We start from the raw sequence: 22,709 nt of genomic DNA, 5'->3' as shown, positions 1-22,709 counted from the left end.
TGTTACTTTAGTACGTCACGAGGAGAATCATTTCATTTCCATCTTTACTCTTTTTGCTCTTCACTGGAGAGAGTGACTAAACTCAGGACAACATTCCTACCGTCCCACACATCTCCCTCTCTCTCTCTCTCTCTCTCCCTCTCTCTCTCTCTCTCTCTCTCTCTCTCTCTCTCCTCTCCTCTCTCTCTCTCTCTCTCTCTCTCTCTCTCTCTCTCCCTCTCTCCTCTCTCCCTCTCTCTCTCTCTCTCTCTCTCTCTCTCTCTCTCTCTCTCCCTCTCTCTCTCTCTCTCTCTCTCTCTCTCTCCTCTCTCTCTCTCTCTCTCTCTCTCTCTCTCTCTCTCTCCCTCTCTCTCTCTCCCTCTCTCTCTCTCTCTCTCTCTCTCCCTCTCTCTCTCTCTCTCTCTCTCTCCACACACATGCCGTTCTGCCCCCAGGGTCTGGTATCTCAGAATCTGGCTTCTTTCATCCCAGCATCCCTTAAAATGCAGCTCTGTGTTTTCTCCTCCGCACACAGCAGAGCACAGGCCTGCTTTCAGAGGAGAGAACCGTTGAGTCTAGAACCGCTTGATCAGGGTTTCAATGCTGGAACATTGCTGACTCAGTCTCAAATGAAAAATCGAACCCCCTAAAATTCAGACGTAATCCGTTTTCAGGTTTGTATTCGGAGACTGTGTGTAGAGCAGGCGGTGGTGAGATGGTCCTCCGGTACGGTGAGGAGAGCGAGGGGAAGCCTGGACCCAGCCGGCCCACCAGCTCAGGTTTCAGACCTGATTTAATTACTTTAATTACTGAGTTAATTATGAGGTGTCGTGTGTGTGAACACAAGCTGATAGAGTCACTGATGGGAGTGAATCCAATTATTCAGTCTCTCTCCCTCTCTCTCTCTCTCTCTCTCTCCCACTCACTCTCTCTCTCTCTCTCTCGCTTTATCTCCATCTGCTGTGGTAGGGAAACTGGCAGGAATCTTCTCCGAGCACAGAACCCTTCAGCACAGAGCCGTTCCTCTAAACACGGTGAAAACTCCTAAATCAGCGATGAGGCGAACGTCAGACAGTCTGGCAGATAAACCCACAACCTTCTGAGAGGTGTTGGTTTATAGGGTTCTCCCTGTCAGTTTTAGGACTGTGAATGATGATGATGATGATGAAATCCTGCAGAAATTCTTTGTTGTTGGAAAACTCGGCACTGCTGGAGTGAAGCTGGTAGGCGGTGTTAAAGTTGGCAGCGTTCATTAAAGTTTCATGTTTCCAGATGGCCCCAAGGGGTGTGTATGTTTTCCCCAACTACTGTTATATATAGTTTATTTTAGAGAATGAAGGAGAGGGGGGTCTATAACCCAAACCAGCAGTGCTGGGATTGAATTGAGATATGGACACCAAATATCAGCCAGAGTTATCAGCGCATCTAAAATATCCACCTAAACATCTTTACACAAACACTCTAAAATGAAGCCAAGATCATTTACATACCAGACTGTTCACAAGGGGAGAATATTGATTAATGATCATGAACGGAATGATCTGAGCTAATCTGCTGGAGTACAGCGTCTGAGCTGAAAGCTGTGTGTGCTGGATTTAGGGGTTAAAGCAGTGTGGAGTCCTAATATGTACAAACACTGTCGTGCTGCTGGAGTTGGCATCAGTACTCCTAACACCTACACTGTTGATACTCTGTCAATATACTGGAGGAACTTAGAAAACATATAGGACTTACTGGAAGAAAGAGGCTGACGTGTAGGGGGTTACCATGGCAACACCAGATGAATGGAACAATAGAACAACAAAGCAGTGTAGGAGAGGTGGATGGAGTAATAAAGGGAAACACACAACTGAGATGCAGAGACTGATTTAGTCCACTTCATCATCATCATCATCAGCAGCAGCAGCAGCATCATACCTACCATCATCAACACTATCATAACTATCATCACCATCACTATCAGCATTATCATCATCATCACTATCAGCATTATCATCATCAATTTCATCATTATCACTATACTGTCATTACCATCATCATCAATTTCATCACCATCATCCTCACCAGCATCATTAACACTATCATAACTACCATTACCATCACCATTAATCAACAGCCTTACCATCACCATCATCATCTCTATCTTCATTATCAATAACACCGTCATCATCATCATCCTCACCATCATCATCACTACACTATCATTACACATTAGCATTATCACCATTACCATCATCATTAATATCTTTATCCACATGATCACTATCATCATGAATACCATCATCATCATCCTCACCATCATCACCATCATCATTACTATCATCATCATCACCATCATCACTATCAGTACACTATCATTACGCATTAGCATCATCACCACCACCATTACTGTCATAATCACTATCTTTATCATCATCCTCATTATCACTATCATCATCAAAATCATCAAAATCATCAGAATCATCACATCATAGTCCCTCATCAGCTCTGTCTGAACTTTTCACTGTTTCACTGAGAAAACACAGATCAGCCGCTCAGCGCATTACTGTCTGTTAATCTGCTCAGTCTCTGACTGCCTTACATAATCCATTATGATCCACAGTAATCTGTAATAATCTGTGATAATCTGTTATAAACTGTTATAATCCATGATCTCATCATGTAATGGTTAGGACTATAGTGAGTGGTGTGAATTTAAAATGATTAAAGAAGTGCTCTGCCCACCAATAATTACACACACACACCTGTAGCTGGTTTCAGGACTGTTTGTTAGGATGTTGTAGGCCCTGAAATAAAGCTACTCTGCTCACTTCTCCTGCCAACACCTTCTGTTTGTAACGTCCGGGTGTAAATAAGAGGTGACATGCAGGTCAAACACCCAGAGCCTTCTAAACGGGTTACAGAAATCTAATCTCCAGCTGAGATGAACCTGCCTGGAGGAGGAGGAGGAGGAGGAGGATGAGGAGGAAGAGGTTTCAGAGGCAGGATTTTTACACAAACAATCAGAGATGGACAAACTGCAGGAGAATTGGGGGTCACCAGGTCACCAAAACTACAATTATCACCTCCAGCAAGGCGTCAGTGGGGCCAGAAGCAAGCCTCTCCTGGCGTCAGACCCGTGGATATTAAAGGGGAAAAGGGTTCTAGACTCCAAAAAACTAAAATACACCTGTTTAGTTATCAGAGGTGACTCAGACATGCAGACAGACCTCCATGCAGACAATACAAATACCTTCGAGCAGATGTTCACTTCATCACCGAGTCGTTAATAGTCTGTTAATGATCCACCTAATATCTTCATCAGATTAGAATGTGTCCATGTATACAACTGTAAAACTTGTAAAGCAGCACAGGCGGCTTCTCAGCAGTAGCAGTGCTTGGTACTCAGTGATGAGTGCAGAGATCTGCATCCCTTTTTGGCTGGATGTACGGTTTCCATGTAGCAACAGGTCCCCATAGGACTGAAAGGACTCCACTCAGGTTCTGAACCCTATTTCATTGTCCATCCTTACACAATGATGCAAATACACTAGTAACACTCAACTAATCATGTAGGGTACCACGGCAACAACCTAGCAATCACTTTAAACGCCCCATTGTAACAACCTGGCAAGACCATAACAACAGTCTGGCAACACCACAGCACCACAGTACGATCGCTCTGGACCTCTCGCTGGAGTCGTCGCTCCCCTCTGGCTGTTGGGAGGAACTCAATGTGCTAGAAGACAATTCTCGGAACAGCTTCACTACGGCAGCTCCAGAGCATCCCATGAAGATGCACCCTACCCTTCGCCCACTGCCACAGTCTAATCAGAACATTTGGACCACCCCTGGCTTTGAATGAACTCTGCCCGGGACGTCACAGATACCCCGTGACTGACAGGGTCACCTCTATATAAGCGAGCACACCAGTCAGCTGTTGCAGAGTGAAAAACGATCATCGTGGGCAAAGGAAGCAAACTGATCAATGTCCAAATGGGCGTGGTAATAGGGTACCAAGCAAAGGATGGCTGCATCTCAGACATAGACAACTTTGTGGGATGTTCTAGCGCCACTGTAGTACACTGAGTGGTTCCCAACGGCAGAACAGTGGTGCCCCTCAGGCCATTGATGCTACGGGGAATGAGAACTCCGGCGAGTGGTTTTGTGGAGCAGCTAACCTCTATAATGAACATCTTCCATCACCCTAATAGAGATCATGACACGACTCATTAGCGTCATCTGAGCCAAGAGCGGTTATTTCCACTATATATAATATTCTGATATGACTGTTTATAAATGTTTATATATACATGCAGTTTAGTAAAGTTATGACAACTGGGTCTACGTCCTGAGTTCTAATAACAAATAAACGCTTAATTGAACTGAATTTCTATTAATGAGGACTTTCCCTCCCTGAACGTACAGAGGTTCAGTGTGAGATACTGATGAACAGCTTTCCCCACACCTTTTATTCCTCTTTCTTACTGGGGTGCCAATACTTCTGGAAGGCGGTGAATTCTCAGCTTATTTTAGACTGCCCCACTTCTCCAGCGCTCTCAGGCAGAATAAAACAGAAGCTCATAAATATCTCATAAAACACATCAATAATTCATTAAGAGGAGTTTAATGGAATGTTTCACTGAAATGAGTTTAAATAAAAAACGAGGCACACACACACTCTCTCACACACACACTTTCACACACACACACACACACTCACACACACACCATGTTAACACAATAATAAGATACTTTCTCTTTATGGAAGTGGTGATCTTTGAGGAGCACAGGTAAGGTCCCCACAAGTCCAGAGGTCCCTAGTTGTAAAGTGGGCTAACAGGTTCGAGTCCCAATAAGCAACTTAAAACAAACACAAACACAAACACAAACACACTCCTCACAATCCCCCATAGAGGAGACTCGTCTAGAGAAGTCCAGAGTCCAGCCGAAACCGGTCAACTCTTCCACATTTGTTTACATTAGACTCAGACAGCCAGCCTTCATCATTATCATCATCATCCTCATCAGCAGCATCTCACCTGTTCAGCAGCTTCAGGGTCCAGGTGAGAGTCCAGCAAAGGGACTGTGAACTGGATCTTGCGCGGGCTCCCGGTCTCCATAGCGATGAGTGGGTGAAATGGGTGAGAGTAATATAGTGAGAGACTAGAGGGAGAGAGAGAGAGAGGACAAACCAAGGAGGGAGAGAGAGAGAGAGAGAGAGAGAGAGAGAGAGAGAGAGAGAGAGAGAGAGAGAGAGGCGATGAAGGTGATGCAGGAGGAAGATCTATATGAGAGCATGCAGTCTGAGTCTTCTGTCTCTCCTCTGTTCTCCTCTCACACCTCAAACGCAGACCCTCTGAGACCCTCTGAGACCCTCTAAAGGCTGTTGTTCTCGCTCGCGCTCAGCTCTGGTCCTCTCTCTCTCTCCGGCTCACTGCGGTAAAAAAGGGCACTCAGACACTCAGTGTTCTCCCCCTCCTTTCTCCTGCTTTAGCCCCCCCGCCTCCTCTCTCCTCACCACCACCACCACCACCTCTCCACCGCCCTTCCAGTCCGGCCCACCAACACCCTGCTGTCTCCTGATTGGCTGCTTCAGATCAAGACACTCTTTACCAGCCTTTAGACCCCACCCCCTCCCTCTCCCAGACCTCCTCTGAGACAGGGCTGAGGGCACAGAAATCAGCTCTTAGAGAGAGAAATGTTAGCTGGATGTTTTTAGGTTATTGAACTTATTTCTGAGTATTTTTATTTGCTTAAAGTAATTATATGTACTGAATGTGTTTATGATGATTTTAAAGTAACTTAAACATGTTTAGAAACGAGTTAAATAACATTATACTATAACAACAACCTAATATTTCATATTCTGATGAGATTTTAGACGATTATTCCTCTTAAAATGTAATTCTTGCACTTTATGAATCTGCTGATGAGGTGTGATTTATCTGTCATTCGTTTGAAAAATAAAAGAATAAGAATCAGACTTCTGAATTAGCTGAAATCTAACCATAAATAATGCACATAAACTTAAAGTACAGAGGTTTTAGTCCCCTAACCCCGTCACTCTACCTCCATCTCTCAGCAGTGAGAGGGTTCTACTGTAGAAGCTCCAGATCTCATCAGATCAGATAAAGCAGCTGAACATGAATCCAGTAAAAAGGAGAAACAAGAGCTTCTCATTCTGAAGAAAGAAAGTAGTGAGATCTTGTCGGTGAGCTAGTCTGAAGAACAGAGCTCGGTTCCTCCAGGTTTCTCCTGGACACCCCCCAGTCCAGCCAGCACAGCGTGGAGGATGTGTTCACCTCCATCAGCAGCAGCAGCAGCAGCAGCTCATCTAATTTACCATCATTAAGCCCTGATTTACCACCAAACCAGGTGTTGATCTGAGGAGAACTCTAAATAATACTAGACTCCATGATAGAGGAGAACTCTGGAGATGATCTAATGATGAACACAGTGATGGAGAACCTCCACCACTTTCTGCAGTTTATTCTAATATCAGTGATTTACTGATATTAATAGAAGTTCTATTACACACTATATGGACAAAAGTATTGGGACACCTGCTTATTTATTGCTTGTTTTGGAATCAAGGCTATTAAAAAGAATTTCTCCTGCTTGTGTTGGAGTGATTTTGGAAGAGCATTGCTTTGAGGATTTGATTGCATTCAGCCACAAGCACATTAGTGAGGTCAGGTTGGATGACAACCGCCCTACCTCATCCCCAACTCATCCCAAAAGTACTGGATGGAGAACCACCACCACGTTCTGTAGGAGTTCTGTGTTATTAGTGATTATTATAATATCAGTGATTTACTGAGGAGATCAGCTGCTTTACGCTTCAGAAGACTGAGCCTTTTGCACAGTGCTGTATTTAGAAAGACAAATCCTAAGAAACTCTGATTTGGGGTTTCTGGAATATCTGGAATATCAAACTTGACAACCATGACAAACCATGACAAACACTCATGATGTCAGAGTAACCCCCTAAAAGCTGTTCAGATTGTGTTCACACTGGTTACACTGGAGAATCAGACTCGGAGGAAATCAGCTGGTGCTCACAGCCAGTTTACTGCTTTCAGAGGTTCATTACAGCACAGACACACCGTACAGCATCATTCAATATTTACAGCAGCCTTCTTCACCCCCATCCTGGAGTCACCCCCCACCCCCCTATTCCAGTTTCTGATCCCCATCCCCTCCCTAGGACTCTCACTGTAGTTCTGGTGATGATGACGGGCTGGGTTAGTGATGGCACATGCTTCTTTTACACTCAGGTTGTTTTAACAGAGAGCAGCAGGTGAGGTGTGATGGGATGGGTGGGGATGAGGGAAGGGTCTGTCTGTAACCGCTGATTCTGACCCTCAGTCATGCCGGTCTCTCTGGGACATGGTGAGCTGTGCTACTTTTTGCCGAATCTCTGAGGCACGGCCATGCTCCATATCTGCCCGGGGACGGTCTCCCAGTCTCGGGACTGTATCCTCTCTTCCGCAGGCAGGTCTCCTCGAGCACCGCGGCCAAATCTGGAGAAAAGTGACGAGGCAGAGGGTGAGATTAGTGCTGGGAGTGGATTTTGGTGGTAGAGGCAGTTCATCTACATTCAGATTGGCATTAACGGCATTTAGCAGACTCTCTCCCAGCCCAGCCAAATGGATGAGCGAGCATCACTTTCAACATGCTTTCTCTCTCTCTACCAGTTGGGGTGACTTTAACACTGCCTTTGGGTGTGTTTTTGTTCACACTACACATTTAAACCTACACTACATCAGCACACACACACACACACACACACACACACCGCTGAGGCTGATACAGGACTGAGGGGTTGCGGGTGTGTCTCTGAGAGCCATGAAGCAGAGAGCGCAACACTGAGGTCAGCAGACGATCTTCCAGAACACGACCCACTTCTTCTTCACTGACCTAGACACACACACACATACACACACACACATTCAGGTGTTATATACATTATACACTAACATTAAGATAATCTAGAATAGTTGTGTCTCACTGTTAGTTGTGTTATAATGTATTTATGATGCATAAAATTTAACAATCTATATTTCTGTATGATATGATATTAATTATATAATGATATTATATCTATAATAGATCAATGATTGAATGTTTTTTAGGACAGACATCTCAATTAAAACAGAAAGTGAATGTAGTTAAAGTACAGAGAGGTACAGTGAGGTACAGTGAGGTACTGAGAGATACAGTGAGGTACAGTGAGGTACAGTGAGGTATAGTACAGACGCTCAGATTTTACCAGGTTCTCTGCGATGTTCTCCTCTGAGTTCACAACCAGTCGGCCACTCGGCTCCAGCACCTCTCCCTCCTGGATGCAGTGACCCATCCCAGTCACGGCCAGCAGAACCCCAAACAGCGTGAACCACACTCCTGCCTCCATTCTCCTACGATCAGTGTGTGTGAGAGTGAGAGTGTGTGTTCTGAGCAGGACGGGACAGAAGGCCACATTTATACTGCTGCTGTCCTGCACCCTCGACAACACAGGAAGGAAAGTGGGGGGTGCAAATACATAAACACGCAGAGTTGTTAAAGTCATAATCTCCATTAATGGATTAGTGACTCTCTGGAGGGAGTTATAAAGTGACACGATGACCAAAGCAGAGGATTAAAATGATTCATCTCAGCTCAGTCGACTGAATGGAGCGTTTACTGTGAAGTATTTAATACTGCAGATGAATGTGCAAGACAATCTATATATTAAATGTATGTATTTACATATTAATTGGCACCCCCAGTAGACATCTGCTGCCTTGAGGTCAGCTGGGGGTCTGGGTCTGAACACTGACTTTATGTTTATTTGGGTTTATTCTAATGTTATATAGAGTTAATTACAGGTAGACACTCTCACTGACCACTGACTTTATGTCTATTTGGGTTTATTATAATGTTATATAGAGTTAATTACAGGTAGACACTCTCACTGAACACTGACTTTATGTCTATTTGGGTTTATTATAATGTTATATAGAGTTAATTACAGGTAGACACCAAAAACTCCTAATTGATGAAAGCAGCTTAACGTCCAGCGGTAATCCCATGGAGGAGTGCTTCTCTCAGGATCAGGATGAGGATTTCCCTCTGGAATCACTTTGTGACAATGTTGTCCGCAATCACTTTATTTCCATGGTAACCAGCACTATAATGGACATAAGAGCTTTGATCATTTCCAGAAAGATCCAACAGGTGTTTTAAGGTGGGGAACATTCATTAACCCATTCCTGTCCAGCAGCTACATTAGATTACATTTTTAAAGTGAAAATTAAGTCAAAAAGTGTTTCTTCTGCCTTTAATGACATTCTGCTTTTCTGAAGAGATAAAAAGGTCTAAGATCAAATACTTTATTCATTTTTAATGGTTTAAACAATTGGCAGTGAGTTCACAGACTAAAATTTAGAACCTGAGGTTGAATTGATGGTGCTGAAGAACAGTAATGCCCGTGAAGATCAGACAGTCTAATCAGTTTCTCTCAGTCAAGCATCAGAAAGGGAAAGGTTCTGCAGGATGGGCCGGGGTTCTGTCAGCTGTCTTTTAGGCAAACTGGTAAACCAGCTTCTCAGGAAGACCACAGAAGAAGTCAGAGTTACTTTTGGAGGTCTTGTGAAGTCCATGGTTTGAGGATCAGAGCTGTTTCATCAGAACGGGGAGGACCTACATGTTATTAGGCAGTTGGTTTTAATGTTCTGGCTAACCAGTGTGTGCTGAGCAGATTGAAGATGTTAGATTATTATCTGTAGTGGTGAAAACGTAGATGTGAAGAAAGCGAGAAGAGAAGAGAAAAACAGACAGTTCAGAAAACTGATATGATACATATTTTATTTATTTACAGTGAAACAGTCAGAAATAAATATCTGATTGGTCGACGGGGAAACAACCTACAGCAACATCTGTCATTCTGTCATGCATCAAATTTAAGATTGTCCAGCAATGTCCACACGCACAGTTTCACTTCATTAACATGTGGGGTCATTTCCGACACTCGGACGTACAAAGAATTTACTTACACACAGCTGGATAATCTCCGTAGAAAAGCACTGACCAATAGAACGGGACTCTCTGGAGCAGCTGTGAGCACATGACCCTAAAGTCACCATGCCCAAAGCTGAGCGTGGGCTAGAGGGGCATAACCCCCCCCAGCATTAGTTTGTGGGGTTCTCTGGAGTTATGATGGCGCTCCATTCAGTACCTTTGGGATGAGCTGGACTTGTCCAACATCAGTACCTGACTTCACTCTGTGGCTAAATACAATCAAATGCTCTCACAGCAATGTTCCAACATCTAGAATAAAAGTTGTCACTGGGCCGAACTCCCAGATAATACCCACTGATTTTATATGTCCAAAAGTTTGTGGACGGGACTTCTAATAAATGCATCCAGCTGCTTTAAGCTGCACCCATTGCTGACACAGATGTGCAAATGCACACACAGCTTGTCTAGTCTCTGTAGAGAAGAAGTACTGCCAATAGAATAGGACTCTCTGGAGCAGATCAACATCATGACCCTATTGGTTAGAGGGGTATAAAGCCCCCCAGCATTGAGGAGCTGTGGAGCAGTGGAAGAACTGTGTTCTCTGGAATGATGGTGGAGCTCCATCTAATACTTCTGGGATGAGTTGGGGAGTTGGGGGTGATGTGGTGGGGTGGTGATCATCATCCAACATCCTGACGCTCTTCAACGCTCTTGACAGTGAATGCAATCAAATCCTCACAGCAATGCTCTTCCAAAATCTGGACAGTAGAGACGGTTACTCCAACAAGTAACAAGCAAGATCAACTCTTTTTTCAATACCCTTGATATTGGAAGAAACAGTGAATGAGCAGGTGTCCCAATACTTTTGTCCACATATTGTACTTTGATAATGGATTTAACAACAGAAACGCTAAAAAAAACATCGGCAGGGCAGTTCTGTCTGGACGGTCGGGTTCCACAGGAGAACCACCTCTAATTAGCGGATATTAACGGTTTAATAGAGTACATGTGGTGATTAATGTCTAATGTTAAAGCTGTGCACCTAAAAACTCTATGATACTCATTGGGGTTGTACTGGGTCTCCTCCACAGGTGTGTAGATGGACCTAACTCCATCGACTCATGTCCGGTAAAGAAATAATGACATCTTGCTTGAGTAGAAGAACAGAAAGTAGCTCTAGAACCTTGGAGGAACTACCAGGGTTCTCTGTAGATACACTCCAGATGTAGAATATCTAACTGATGGGTTTAACCTCTTAGGAGTTCGTTAAACCCTGTAATTAAGGCACTTCCATCAGAAATGACACCTAAAACACAGCTGAGGAACCTAAAAACTATCTACAAACTAAAGCTGTCAGTTCATTAGAGGGAAATTTCCCACCATTCCAACATAATTCAGCGTTTGAGATGAAAACATAAAAAAAAATTGGCGTAAAATGGTTCATTATGGAGAAACTGACCCACTCTGATCTCTCTACAGTGGAGGTGAATGGAAGCAGGCGTCGGTCACCATGACTACAACAACACAGATACAGCCCATAATTTATCTCCTATCCAAACCCACCAGTGCAGCTACACGAGTCTTCTGAGTTTTATATGGAATGATGATGATGATGATGATGATGAAAGTAAAATAGTGGAGAATCCAGTTCTCTTTAGGGACTACTTTCTGTAGCCGCACTACACCCTGCAGCATGTATCCCTCCACCATTTTAATGATCTGATTTTAAAAGCAGGTTCTAGAGCCGAACTCTTCTCAGAACTCTGGTAGAACCGTGTCTCAGGCATCAGGCAGCGTCTTCATCACCATTAGGTGAAGAACTTTCTGTGAGGAGCTTTTATTAGAGCTTCAGACGTCTGCTTCCCTTCACCTCCACTGTAGAACCACAGCTCTGACTGGGGGAGCTTATCTAGAACCTCCACTGTAGAACTCCAGCTCTGACTGGGGGAGATTATCTAGAACCGAGCGTTTCACACCAAATCCACCAAACCCCACTTTAACATCTTAACTGCTAAATTATGAAGAATTTTAAAAGTTGGTGGAATTCCCCTTTAAGCTTTACTGAATGTTTGGGACGAGTCAGTCTATCAGTTAAGTTGTGTACTGGAGTGTGTGTGTGTGTGTGTGTGTGTGTGTGAGTTAGTAAAGGTAGCAGTTATAAAGGCTATTTAGTATAAAAGCGCTCAGCGTCCGGATGCTGCCGTTGTGACGGGACGCTGCGGGCAGAGTCCACTGAGGTCGAGCGAGGGAGAAGAGAAAGGAAAGTTCCAGAACATCAGGATGTGCCATCGGTCCAGTGGGTCGCCCACTCCTTCTTGTGTGAAATGATGGACTTGTTGTCCTGGAACTGAGAACGTTCTTGACGTGGGATCTTCACAGCGTGGTACTGAGGAACATTATCTTTATACTGAGCCCGCCGGAAAAACCCACACTGAGACAGAGAGAGAGAGAGAGAGAGAGAGAGAGAGAGAGAGAGAGAGAGGCCCATATCACTCAGGTGGACACTCATTTAACATATGCAAATCAGATCATCTAATAAAAATAAACCCTGGGCAGTAAAATCACCTTAAATCCAGTCAATTTATGAAATATAAGGCCACAAGGGGGTGCCACTGATACCTGATATTGGCTTTTGGTGCTTTGCATCAATGACACTGTGTGTCCTTGTTACTTATTTAGTCAAATGATCTCATTAGATAGGCCGACTTTGGTTGGCTAGGGCCACTGCGTTTAGCCTCGAAAGGCATTTGCTAGTGGGTTGGGTTCATACATACCGTACAGTAGAGATTTTAGTGTACCCCCCCCCCCAGATAAACAGATAAAGCAGCTGAACATGAATCCAGTAAAAAGGAGAAACAAGAGCTTCTCATTCTGAAGAAAGAAAGTAGTGAGATCTTGTCGGTAAGCTAGTCTGAAGAACAGAGCTCGGCTCCTCCAGGGTTCTCCTGGACGCCCCCCAGTCCAGCCAGCACAGCGTGGAGGATGTGTTCACCTCCATCAGCAGCAGCAGCAGCAGCAGCAGCAGCTCACCTGATTTACCATCATTAAGCCCTGATTTACCACCAAACCAGGTGTTGATCTGAGGAGAACTCTAAATAATACTAGACTCCATGATAGAGGAGAACTCTGGAGATGTTCTAATGATGAACACAGTGATGGAGAACCACTTTCTGTAGTTTATTCTATTCTACACTCTGCTTTAGACAGGGGACTTAACCCTTTGCAGTATTGATCAGATTTAAGATGATTTGGAAGGTGTGGGTTTTGCAGTGATGTAAGCAGTTTTCTCTGCAGCACTTTTTTCTCATGACTCATTTTGCAAAGACATGCTTTGAAAGTCATGAGGTTTTATCCTCGTTTCACACAGTCCAGAGCATCTCGGCCAGTCCAGCCCTGAGCTCAGCACTGAAGAGATCAGATTTGGACTGTGAGAGGCAGACGCCTCCAGACGAACCACTTGGATGGAGTTTCTGAAGTTCTGGAGGTTGATGAGGGAGAGGACACCTGGAGATCTGATTAAGTAAACGATGCAAATCACAGCAAACAGAATCAGATAAAGCAGGTTAAACACCACACCAGGTGCAGAACACACACACACACACACACACACACACACACACACAGTGTCTTCACACTGAGTTCATCCTGGCTGAAAAATTCTATACAGATGTGAAGCGGTCAGACCTTCTTCTGACTTCTCCTTCAGAGACTCATGTCCACACCTGTAGCTCTGGCTACAGTACCAGCGGGTGGACACCGGAAGTCTCCCTCCAAGGAAAATTGAGAGGTTGCCATGGTTACTGTTGCTAGGACTCTGATAACCCCTCACCTGTACCCAGTTTATTTAAATATATGGGTTAAAGGAGTTGATCCTGTAGATGAGCTGAAGTTACAGAGAAGCAGTGGAGTAGTTTCATTTTTGAAATATTTGAATTAAATACTTTTTATTTTGCAAAGGATGAACGTTCAGCCTGATTTACCAAAACTGATCAAATGTGTGGAAAAGCCTCCAGAAGTTAGTAGTAGTCAGTACATCTACAATTCCATTTTAGAATCAGAGGTGATAAATGAGGCTGTCTGTGTTACTGACAGACGGACAGAAGCACACCGAGCAGACAGACAGCCGTGCTGGACGTTAGTGCTGACTCTGAGCGCAGTTTTACCGATGGGTGGGGGGGGGGAGAGAGCAGGGGGGGCGAGTGAGCCCTACTGCAGCTCCGTGGCCTGTTTCTCAGCGTCAGACGGCTGAAGCTGGAGGTGAGCTCGGTAATACTCAGTCTCGAACTGCTGACGCCGCTCTGTTCGCTTGAAAAAACCACACTAGCCCAACATCCAGCAAGAGGGGAGAGAGAGGTAGAGAGAGAGAGAGAGAGGGAGGGAAGGAGAGAGAGAGAGAGAGAGAGAGAGAGAGAGAGAGAGAGAGAGAGAGAGGTGCAAAAGTAATTAAGAGCCTGTTTACACTGAGCCACTTCATGTGGATCTGAATGAGTTCCAGATTAGATCCACTTTCTTTTCTATAAGCAAACAACACAGTTTAGACTCATTAGATCAGACCAGCTATACGTCACAACCTCACTAGATTACACTCTCAGTACATCAGACTCTCGGCAGATTAGACCCTCAGTTCATCATAACCCCACTATCCTCAGTACCCTCAGTACATCAGACTATAGGTAGATAAGACCCTCAGTACATCAGACTATAGGTAGATAAGACCCTCAGTACAGCAGACCCTCAGTATATCTGACTCTTGGTACATCAGACCTTCAGTACATTGTATGACTAAAGTGGCTCAGAATAATCAGATGAAGCAGAAATTAGACAGAGGAAGACATACGAATCTGAAAAACAGAAAGATGTGATAGAAGTTCATAAAATCAACTGGAAGATCCAACTGGACTGAGAGGAGATCTAACTGGACTGGGAGAAGATCTAACTGGACTGGGAGGAGACGTAACTGAACTGGGAGAAGATCTAACTGGACTGGAAGGAGATCTAACTGGACTGGGTGGAGACGTAACTGAACTGGGAGGAGATCTAACTGGACTAGGAGGAGACGTAACTGAACTGGAAGGAGATCTAACTGGACTGGGAGAAGATCTAACTGGACTGGGAGAAGATCTAACTGGACTGGGAGAAGACGTAACTGGACTGGGAGAAGACGTAACTGAACTGGACTGGGAGGAGATCTAACTGGACTGGGCCTGAGAAACTCGATAAAAGATCCCCTTTAGCTCCGACACAGGCCACAGCTACAGATCAATAAACTCATGACATCACACTGTATGAGGGGGCGGGGCTTATAGAACAGATATATGAGCCGTACCTTCCACAGAATGCAGACCAGCAGGGCTAACACCAGAACTCCGGCCAGGATCGCGATCAGGATGATCCACCAGGGGATCCAGTACTGGTCTGAAAGCCCGTGTTCAGGGTAGATCATTACTGGAACCTGAGGGACAGGTATTCACACACACACGTTAAACCTGCAAACCTGTCTGTGCGGTGTGTGTGTGTGTGTGTGTGTGTGAGAGAGAGAGAGAGAGAGAGAGAGAGAGAGAGAGAGCTGTACCTGTGCTGCAGCATCTCTAAGCACTAGGTGTTTGATGCTGGACTTCACAGTGATGTTGGCTCTGACCAGCAGCTCCAGCGCACTGACAGAGGAGAACTCCTGAGAGAGAGAGAGAGAGAGAGAGAGAGAGAGAGAGAGAGAGAGAGAGAGAGAGAGAGCGATTACAGCTGTATTGACTTAGGGAGAGAAACAGGAGGGAGTGAGAAGAGAGAGAGGAAAAGAGAGAGAGTGGGAGAGAGAGAGTGAGAGAGAGAGAGTGAGAGAGAGAGTAGGAGAGAGAGAGAGTGGGAGAGAGAGAGTGAGAGAGATTGGGAGAGAGAGTGGGAGAGAGAGTAGGAGAGAGAGATTGGGAGAGAGAGTGGGAGAGAGAGAGTGGGAGAGAGATTGGGAGAGAGAGTGGGAGAGAGAGTAGGAGAGAGAGATTGGGAGAGAGTGGGAGAGAGAGAGTGGGAGAGAGATTGGGAGAGAGAGTGGGAGAGAGAGTAGGAGAGAGAGATTGGGAGAGAGAGTGGGAGAGAGAGAGTGGGAGAGAGATTGGGAGAGAGAGTGGGAGAGAGAGTAGGAGAGAGAGATTGGGAGAGAGAGTAGGAGAGAGAGATTGGGGGAGAGAGTGGGAGAGAGAGAGTGGGAGAGAGATTGGGAGAGAGAGTGGGAGAGAGAGTGGGAGAGAGAGTAGGAGAGAGAGATTGGGAGAGAGAGTGGGAGAGAGAGAGTGGGAGAGAGATTGGGAGAGAGAGAGTGGGAGAGAGATTGGGAGAGAGAGTGGAAGAGAGAGAGTAGGAGAGAGAAAGTGGGAGAGAGAGAGTGGGAGAGAGAGAGTAGGAGAGAGAGAGTAGGAGAGAGAGAGTGGGAGAGAGAGAGTGGGAGAGAGAGAGTGGGAGAGAGAGATTGGGAGAGAGAGTGGGAGAGAGAGAGTAGGAGAGAGAGAGTGGGAGAGAGAGAGTGGGAGAGAGAGAGTGGGATGCTGAGGTGCTGTTACCTCTATGAAGGTGCTGTTCCACAGGCGGGCGCTGATCCTGAATAAGGCCGATCCTGAGAAGCTGTGCAGCGGACACTGGAACAGCACACAGCGTGCAGACCCCAACAGACAGTCCTACACACACACACACACACACACACACACACACACACACATATGCTTAGAACACAAACTTCACTCTCTCATTCCCAACATGGTTCTATACAGCACCACAAAGCGTCCCACGACCATTAAGAACCCAAAGAACCCAAAGAACCCTTTACCTGTGCTATACAGAACGTCTATTGCTCAGGTCGTAGATCACTGTCTGCGCCTGAAGGTACCGGACTGTGACCTACCGACAAGTTCTGACCACTCCAGACGCTATTAAAGGGTCAATTACCAGCTTCTGTACTGATAGACATCCTCTCTACTGAGGTGTAGAGTACCAATGCATTTTGAGCTCATTAACATATGGGTTTTGATTGGCCGTTACTAAGGTGACATGTAAAAAAAACCTGTGATATTAAAAAGCCAGCAGTGCGCCCCCTACTGTTCCAGGTCATCTACTCACCAGTTTCAGAGACTTCCTCCTCTCGGACGCAGCCACAGCAGGAGTGTTATTGAGTGGACCGCCCTTCGTCATGGCTTTACCCTCCTCCTCCTCTTCCTCTGGATGAGAGCGAGTCTTCCTCCTGGCCTGATTAACAGCAACATTGAGAGTCGTGAGGCCTACAAAGCTGCAAACTGACCAGTAGAGATGTAATCTAATTCATCTAATTACTGTCTGTCAACTTATTATGATATGAATATTGCACTTATGTATGTATTGTGACCCACTGACCAGCAGGGGGAGCTATGTCACTACTCCTGCTGTCACTACTCTGTGACATCCAGTCTTAGTAACCCTGTAATACTCCTACTGTCCTGCAGAAGGCGCTGCACCTCTGTTCACCAGTGCTTTACCAGGTTTAAAGAGTGCAGAGCGTCCTCTGTACCTTCAGGTTCTGGGTGTGGGTCTCCCTGGGCCGCAGTCCCCGTGGGTCCAGGGCTGAATGAGGAGTGCAGTGGGTGTGGGGGTGACCCTCGATGTGCAGACTGGACGGATACAGCAGCCACTTCCCGTTAGCCAGCTCGTGAGGCCACATGATGTTCAGGAACGCAGAGCCGAGAGTTTGGACAGACTGGCCGGTGTTGGTGACCTGTTCAGGGGACATTTGTCCATAAAGATCAAACTGTCCATAAAGTCAACAGGGTTCTCAATTACACCCTTAATGAAACACCTGATCTCACCATGAATTCATACACCACTTCACTGCCCACGTCGTCCAGGGTCTTCATCGCGCTCTCCCCCTTCACCTCCCCGCTGAAGAAGAGCTGGTGAGGACGGGCCAGCCTGACAACCACACAAACAAAACGACACACTGCGTTTTCACAACCAATCAAATCCTCCCTAATTTAGTCATTTAGAACTAATCTAGAACCCCACTATCACATTATGCTGGGAGGGGCCAGTGAAGGCCAGCATGTGTCTCTGAGTCTTGAAGTGTCCTCCATATTTCTCAAACTGCCACCAACTCAACATCACTGGAGCATCGACACGCTTGGAGGAGAGCGCTAACTGCTAATTCTCTTACATCAGCTAACAGACGCCCACGCTGGCTAGCATCACCCTCACTGAGTACCAGGGAAGAGGAAGGACCCAGGACCCGTCCTACCCACCCAGAGAGAGAGAACACAGTTATGCTCTCTGGGACTACTGGTCACTGACGGATGGCTGTGGCATCACTGCTAATGGATGCAGTGCTTAGTGCCCCCCCCCCCCCCCCAACCCTTTGATGTTATAATGAAATCTAGCTTTTTAACTTATTAATTTGCAGTTCTGATCAGATCATTTGAAAGACTACATTCCTGTTTTCCATCAAAAACAAAAGACTTTTCTAAAAGATCTTCTGCTTTTATGATGACATCATCATACGCCAGTGGGTGGAGTCAAATAATATTAACTAGTAATATAATTATTTAACTCTCATTCAAAACATATAATATATTTATATATATAGAAACTGTCAAATAATATATAAACAGACAGTTTAAAAAGAGGGGATTTTCAGAGAGGACACTTACCCGCTGACCGCCAGGGGGAGCTCTATCACTACTTTTGCAAACGCTGTGACTGTGCTCAGATCCGGCTGCTCACTTATCCTGAGTGAGAGAGACAGAACCCCGTTTACTGCTTACATCAAAGAGCTCATATAAAGAGCAGCCCTCACCTGCCGTGAGCTGAATGGGCGGGGCTAAACCGCTGTAGGTGAGAGTGACTTACGTTGACATCAGGAGGTCTACAGATAGGGACGTGGTTTCTATGGTGATCGCTGAGGTGCTCAATATGATGTAGAATTTCAGCTAAAAGAGAAAATCACACACACTCACAGTGCTGATCCAGTACCTTCACACAGAGGCAGAACATTAATAACCGTGTGTGTGTGTGTGTGTGTGTGTGAGTGTGTGTGTGTGATGTGATGTGTCCAGGGTGTGTTACTGTACCACTGCATCTCTTTTGACGGGATTCCCCAACTCACACTCTGCCTGGGAGCCATTCTGATTGGCTTGACACACAACCTGCAGAACCAGAACACACAGAGTGAGTGTAGCTCTCTCTGGTATATTTCTCTGAGTGTTCAGTGTTGAGTGAACAGTGTTGAGTGAAGTGTTGTGTTTTCAGTGGTGTTCAGTGTTGAGTGTTGAGTGAAGTGTTGAGTGTTCCGCGTTGAGTAAACAGTGTTGAGTGAAGTGTTGTGTTTTCAGTGGTGTTCAGTGTTGAGTGTTGAGTGAAGTGTTGAGTGTTCCGCGTTGAGTAAACAGTGTTGAGTGAAGTGTCGTGTTTTCAGTGGTTTTCAGTGTTGAGTGTTCAGTGTTGAGTAAACAGTGTTGAATAAACAGTGTTGAGTGAAGTGTCGTGTTTTCAGTGGTTTTCAGGGTTGAGGGTTCAGTGTTGAGTGAAGTGTTGCATTTTCAGTGGTGTTCAGTGTTCAGTGTTGAGTGAACAGTGTTGAGTGAACAGTGCTAAGTGAAGTGTTGAGTGTTCAGTGTTGAGTAAACAGTGTTGCGTTTTCAGTGTTGCGTTTTCAGTGGTGTTCAGTGTTCAGTGTTGAGTGAAGTGTTGAGTGAACAGTGTTGAGTGAACAGTGCTAAGTGAAGTGTTGAGTGTTCAGTGTTGAGTGTTCAGTGTTAAATGAACAGTGCTAAGTGAAGTGTTGAGTGAACAGTGTTGAGTGAACATTGCTAAGTGAAATGTTGAGTGTTCTGTGATGAGTGAACATTGGTGAGTGTTCAGTGTTCAGTGTTGAGTGTTCAGTGTTGAGTGTTCAGTGTTCAGTGTTCAGTGTTAGGTGTACTGTGGGTTGATACCTGCTGTCCTCTGAAGCCAGAGTAGGACAGTGTGCTGGGCAGAGTGACCAGCATCTGAGCAGCATGAGCATCATCACCGTCCTCCTGCGGGTTCTCCAGGTCAGAGGGTGTGTTACTGACTGTCACTTCTAGAACCACAGACCGCTGATCTGACAGTGAGAACACAGGAACACCGTCCTCATCCCTGTGTGTGCAGACAGAATCCAGGCAGTTTTAGACACACACACACACACACACACACACACACACACACACACACTGATTTGGTATTTGCTGATGGTGTATGGTGGATGGACTGGGGCGTACACTGGTAAGGGGGTGAAGAGATCTGAAATTGGGGCTCTGGTGCCAAACTGGTAGCTGAGCTTCAGATTACTCTGGCAGATCTTGTCCTCACCGCAGCCCTCTCTCAGGAAATTGACCTGAAACACAGCAGAAGAACCACAATCGGACAAAGATCTGACAGATTCTGACGAACTGATGGAGCAGGACCAGCAGCTTCATCACTTCATGCGTTCTTCTTCAGGAACATCTCATACCTCAGAGTACAGAGTGTTTGAAGGACTGACTCCCAGGACAGGACTCAGCCGCCCCAAGTGTTTATCACCGATGTGGCCTTGATGTCGGGTCTTCTTTATCGTGTGTGTGATCGCGAGGGAGATCGGACGCAGTTTATCCCTGATGTTCTCCTGCAACAGAAGAGTTTACACATCCAGCTACATCAGAAATCAACTAATCTTTAATTTGTTTTAATTTGTAATCTTTAAACTGTTTGAGTTCTCATCATGCTGGATCTGATCATGGTGAATACTGGATCTCATAATGCTGGATCTGACAGTGCTGGATCCCGAAGTGCTGGATCTGGTAATGCTGGATCTGATATAGCTGGGTCTGATAATGCAGGATCTGACAGTGCTGAATCTGATAATGCTGGATCTGACAGTGCTGAATCTGATAATGCTGGATCTGACAGTGCTGGATCTGATAATGCTGGATCTGACAGTGCTGGATCTGATAATGCTGGATCTGACAGTGCTGAATCTGATAATGCTAGGTCTGACAGTTCTGGATCTGATAATGCTGGATCTGACAGTGCTGAATCTGATAATGCTGGATCTGACAGTGCTGGATCTGATAGTGCTGGATCTGATAATGCTGGATCTGACAGTGCTGGCTCTGATAATGCTAGATCTGACAGTGCTGGATGTGATAATTCTGGATTTCTGATGCTGAACGTGATACTGATGATACTGATGATAATGCTGGGTGTGACCCTGATGAGCTGTGATCGTGTACCTGTAGCACAAAGGTGGCCATTTGGCAGGCTGGGTGTTTCTGACCCCTCAGCTCCAGATCTTCAGAGTGGACATACTCTGGCTCAGACGCTGCCCGTCCCAGGAAGTGGACTCTATGGGGCAATCCCAACTTCCTGCGCTCTGTGTCGGCTTCAAAGTGTACACTGAGAGCTGGAACACAGAGAAACGTTTAGAACACAGGGAAGAACCGAGGAGACCAGCTAGACTCACAGACGTGATCTCAGGCAGGAAGAGGGTGGGGTTTAAACTTACTGATGTGAGGAGAGTAGGATTCTGGGTGAGCGGTGTAGGTGTAGCACGCCTCGATCTGCACACTAACCAATAAAGAAGACAGATGTTTGTTTATAGCGGAAAAGCTCTGAACGAGTGCAGAAGCTCATACAGTGCAGAAGGTCATTCTCACACACAACACACACACACTGCTGTTTGTAGCCATAGAAGAAATTCTTTTGGTTCTCTTCAGCCAGGGTTCTTAAAGAGGGTTCTCTGGGCTCTGTAAAGTGCATCCAGGGGGTGTGACTTTACCCAAATAAACAAGAAGCATGTGGTGCCCTTCATATAGCAGTTTCCCAGGAGGTTGCTATGGTATTCCAGGTTGCTATGGTGTTGCTAAGTGGTTGCTATGGTATCTCAGGTGGTTGCTTAAGTGTTGCTCGGTGGTTGCCTAGGTGGATGGCTAGGGTTTTGCCAGGTGGTTGCTTTGGTATACCACATAGTTGCAGTAAAAAGCATGGATCCGTGAGACAGAGAACCCCCAGTCTAAAGAACCGGTCGGTGGTGGTTCTTGAAAGAATAACTGATGTAAATGTGAGCCTGATAAAATGTTCTACAGTCTAAATAACAAAACATGTTCTCTACCAGTTAAAGCTTTGTCCCATGACTGTACAGCTGAGCCAAGAACCTCTGAGGAACCGTTATTTTTTAAGAGCATTCCTGCCTTGAAGGTTAGAAAAGGAATCTTCTCAATTAAGATAAAAGAGAAATAAATCAAATAAAATGGTTTAATTGTTTTATTAATAGTTTAACCCACCACACGCCGTCTCTGCCCTGGCAGTTCTGCTGAGCCAGATCAATGTGCTGAGGCTCCATGGAGATGTCCCTGATCACATGGATCACTGGACGGGATCTGGAGGTCAAACAGAAAAGGGGTCGTTTGTTATTATTTAGAAGATTTAAAAAGATTTAACCAGAAACTGTTTAAAATCAGCATCTGTAGCAGGTAATGAATATGTATGATTATGCAAAACCACGCACTTGGTGAAAAAAGATGAAGTGAACGTAGTTTACCTGTAAAGAACCACCTGGTCACTCAGAGAACCCACTGCTAGATCAGGGTAAAAATTCCCATCAATGTCTAGACCTCCTGATATCGAATACCCAAAGCGTTTAACGCCTGCATTTAACCCATCGAGAACCTGTGGAGGAGCAATAGGATATATAGGAATACAATGACTGGTTGAGTCTGAATAACTGAATTAAAAAAACAGCAGAA

General features: G+C 45.4%; 3 protein-coding genes across 3 annotated transcripts in view; all 3 read right to left on the bottom strand.

The window, feature by feature from the left end:
* The window catches only part of LOC140543384 (protein phosphatase 1 regulatory subunit 1A-like), an 11,865-nt gene extending 6,429 nt beyond the window's left edge, over positions 1-5,436 (bottom strand). Inside the window, exon 1 of the mRNA XM_072666509.1 lies at positions 5,001-5,436. Coding sequence (XP_072522610.1) covers positions 5,001-5,081 — 81 coding nt within the window. The 5' untranslated portion in view covers positions 5,082-5,436. The remainder of the gene's footprint in view (positions 1-5,000) is intronic.
* Positions 5,437-7,013: 1,577 nt separating this feature from the next.
* On the bottom strand, positions 7,014-8,411 carry npffl (neuropeptide FF-amide peptide precursor like). The gene is made up of 3 exons (XM_072666174.1): positions 8,234-8,411; positions 7,760-7,881; positions 7,014-7,484 (listed from the first exon to the last, which is right to left on the bottom strand). The coding sequence occupies exons 1-3, from the start codon at positions 8,372-8,374 to the stop codon at positions 7,364-7,366; spliced, it is 384 nt and encodes a 127-aa protein (XP_072522275.1). The 5' UTR covers positions 8,375-8,411; the 3' UTR covers positions 7,014-7,363.
* A 1,414-nt stretch (positions 8,412-9,825) lies between these two features.
* itga7 (integrin, alpha 7) overlaps positions 9,826-22,709 on the bottom strand; it is a 33,998-nt gene continuing 21,114 nt past the window's right edge. The window contains exons 9-25 of the mRNA XM_072665670.1: positions 22,505-22,632; positions 22,248-22,343; positions 21,470-21,531; positions 21,198-21,367; positions 20,441-20,590; positions 20,208-20,323; positions 19,902-20,085; positions 19,038-19,112; positions 18,817-18,896; positions 18,618-18,695; positions 17,784-17,886; positions 17,489-17,692; positions 17,065-17,190; positions 16,512-16,625; positions 15,533-15,631; positions 15,287-15,412; positions 9,826-12,391 (exon numbers count right to left, since the gene is read on the bottom strand). Of these exons, the coding sequence (XP_072521771.1) occupies positions 12,236-12,391; positions 15,287-15,412; positions 15,533-15,631; positions 16,512-16,625; positions 17,065-17,190; positions 17,489-17,692; positions 17,784-17,886; positions 18,618-18,695; positions 18,817-18,896; positions 19,038-19,112; positions 19,902-20,085; positions 20,208-20,323; positions 20,441-20,590; positions 21,198-21,367; positions 21,470-21,531; positions 22,248-22,343; positions 22,505-22,632 (2,067 nt within the window). The 3' untranslated portion in view covers positions 9,826-12,235. The remainder of the gene's footprint in view (positions 12,392-15,286; positions 15,413-15,532; positions 15,632-16,511; positions 16,626-17,064; positions 17,191-17,488; positions 17,693-17,783; positions 17,887-18,617; positions 18,696-18,816; positions 18,897-19,037; positions 19,113-19,901; positions 20,086-20,207; positions 20,324-20,440; positions 20,591-21,197; positions 21,368-21,469; positions 21,532-22,247; positions 22,344-22,504; positions 22,633-22,709) is intronic.

This window comes from Salminus brasiliensis, chromosome 21, assembly GCF_030463535.1.
Source record: "Salminus brasiliensis chromosome 21, fSalBra1.hap2, whole genome shotgun sequence".
Classification (NCBI taxonomy): domain Eukaryota; kingdom Metazoa; phylum Chordata; class Actinopteri; order Characiformes; family Bryconidae; genus Salminus; species Salminus brasiliensis.
This window is presented reverse-complemented; position numbering and strand designations above follow the sequence as displayed.

Bases quoted from the DNA above. Each gene is read 5' to 3' on its own strand.
- npffl (XM_072666174.1), bottom strand. From the start codon at position 8,374: ATGGAGGCAGGAGTGTGGTTCACGCTGTTTGGGGTTCTGCTGGCCGTG. The intron at 7,882-8,233 runs GTAAAATCTGAG...GTGTGTGTCTAG, and splicing joins AGAACATCGCAGAGAACCTG to GTCAGTGAAGAAGAAGTGGG. The intron at 7,485-7,759 runs GTGTGTGTGTGT...ACTTTTCTCCAG, and splicing joins GTCCTGTATCAGCCTCAGCG to ATTTGGCCGCGGTGCTCGAG.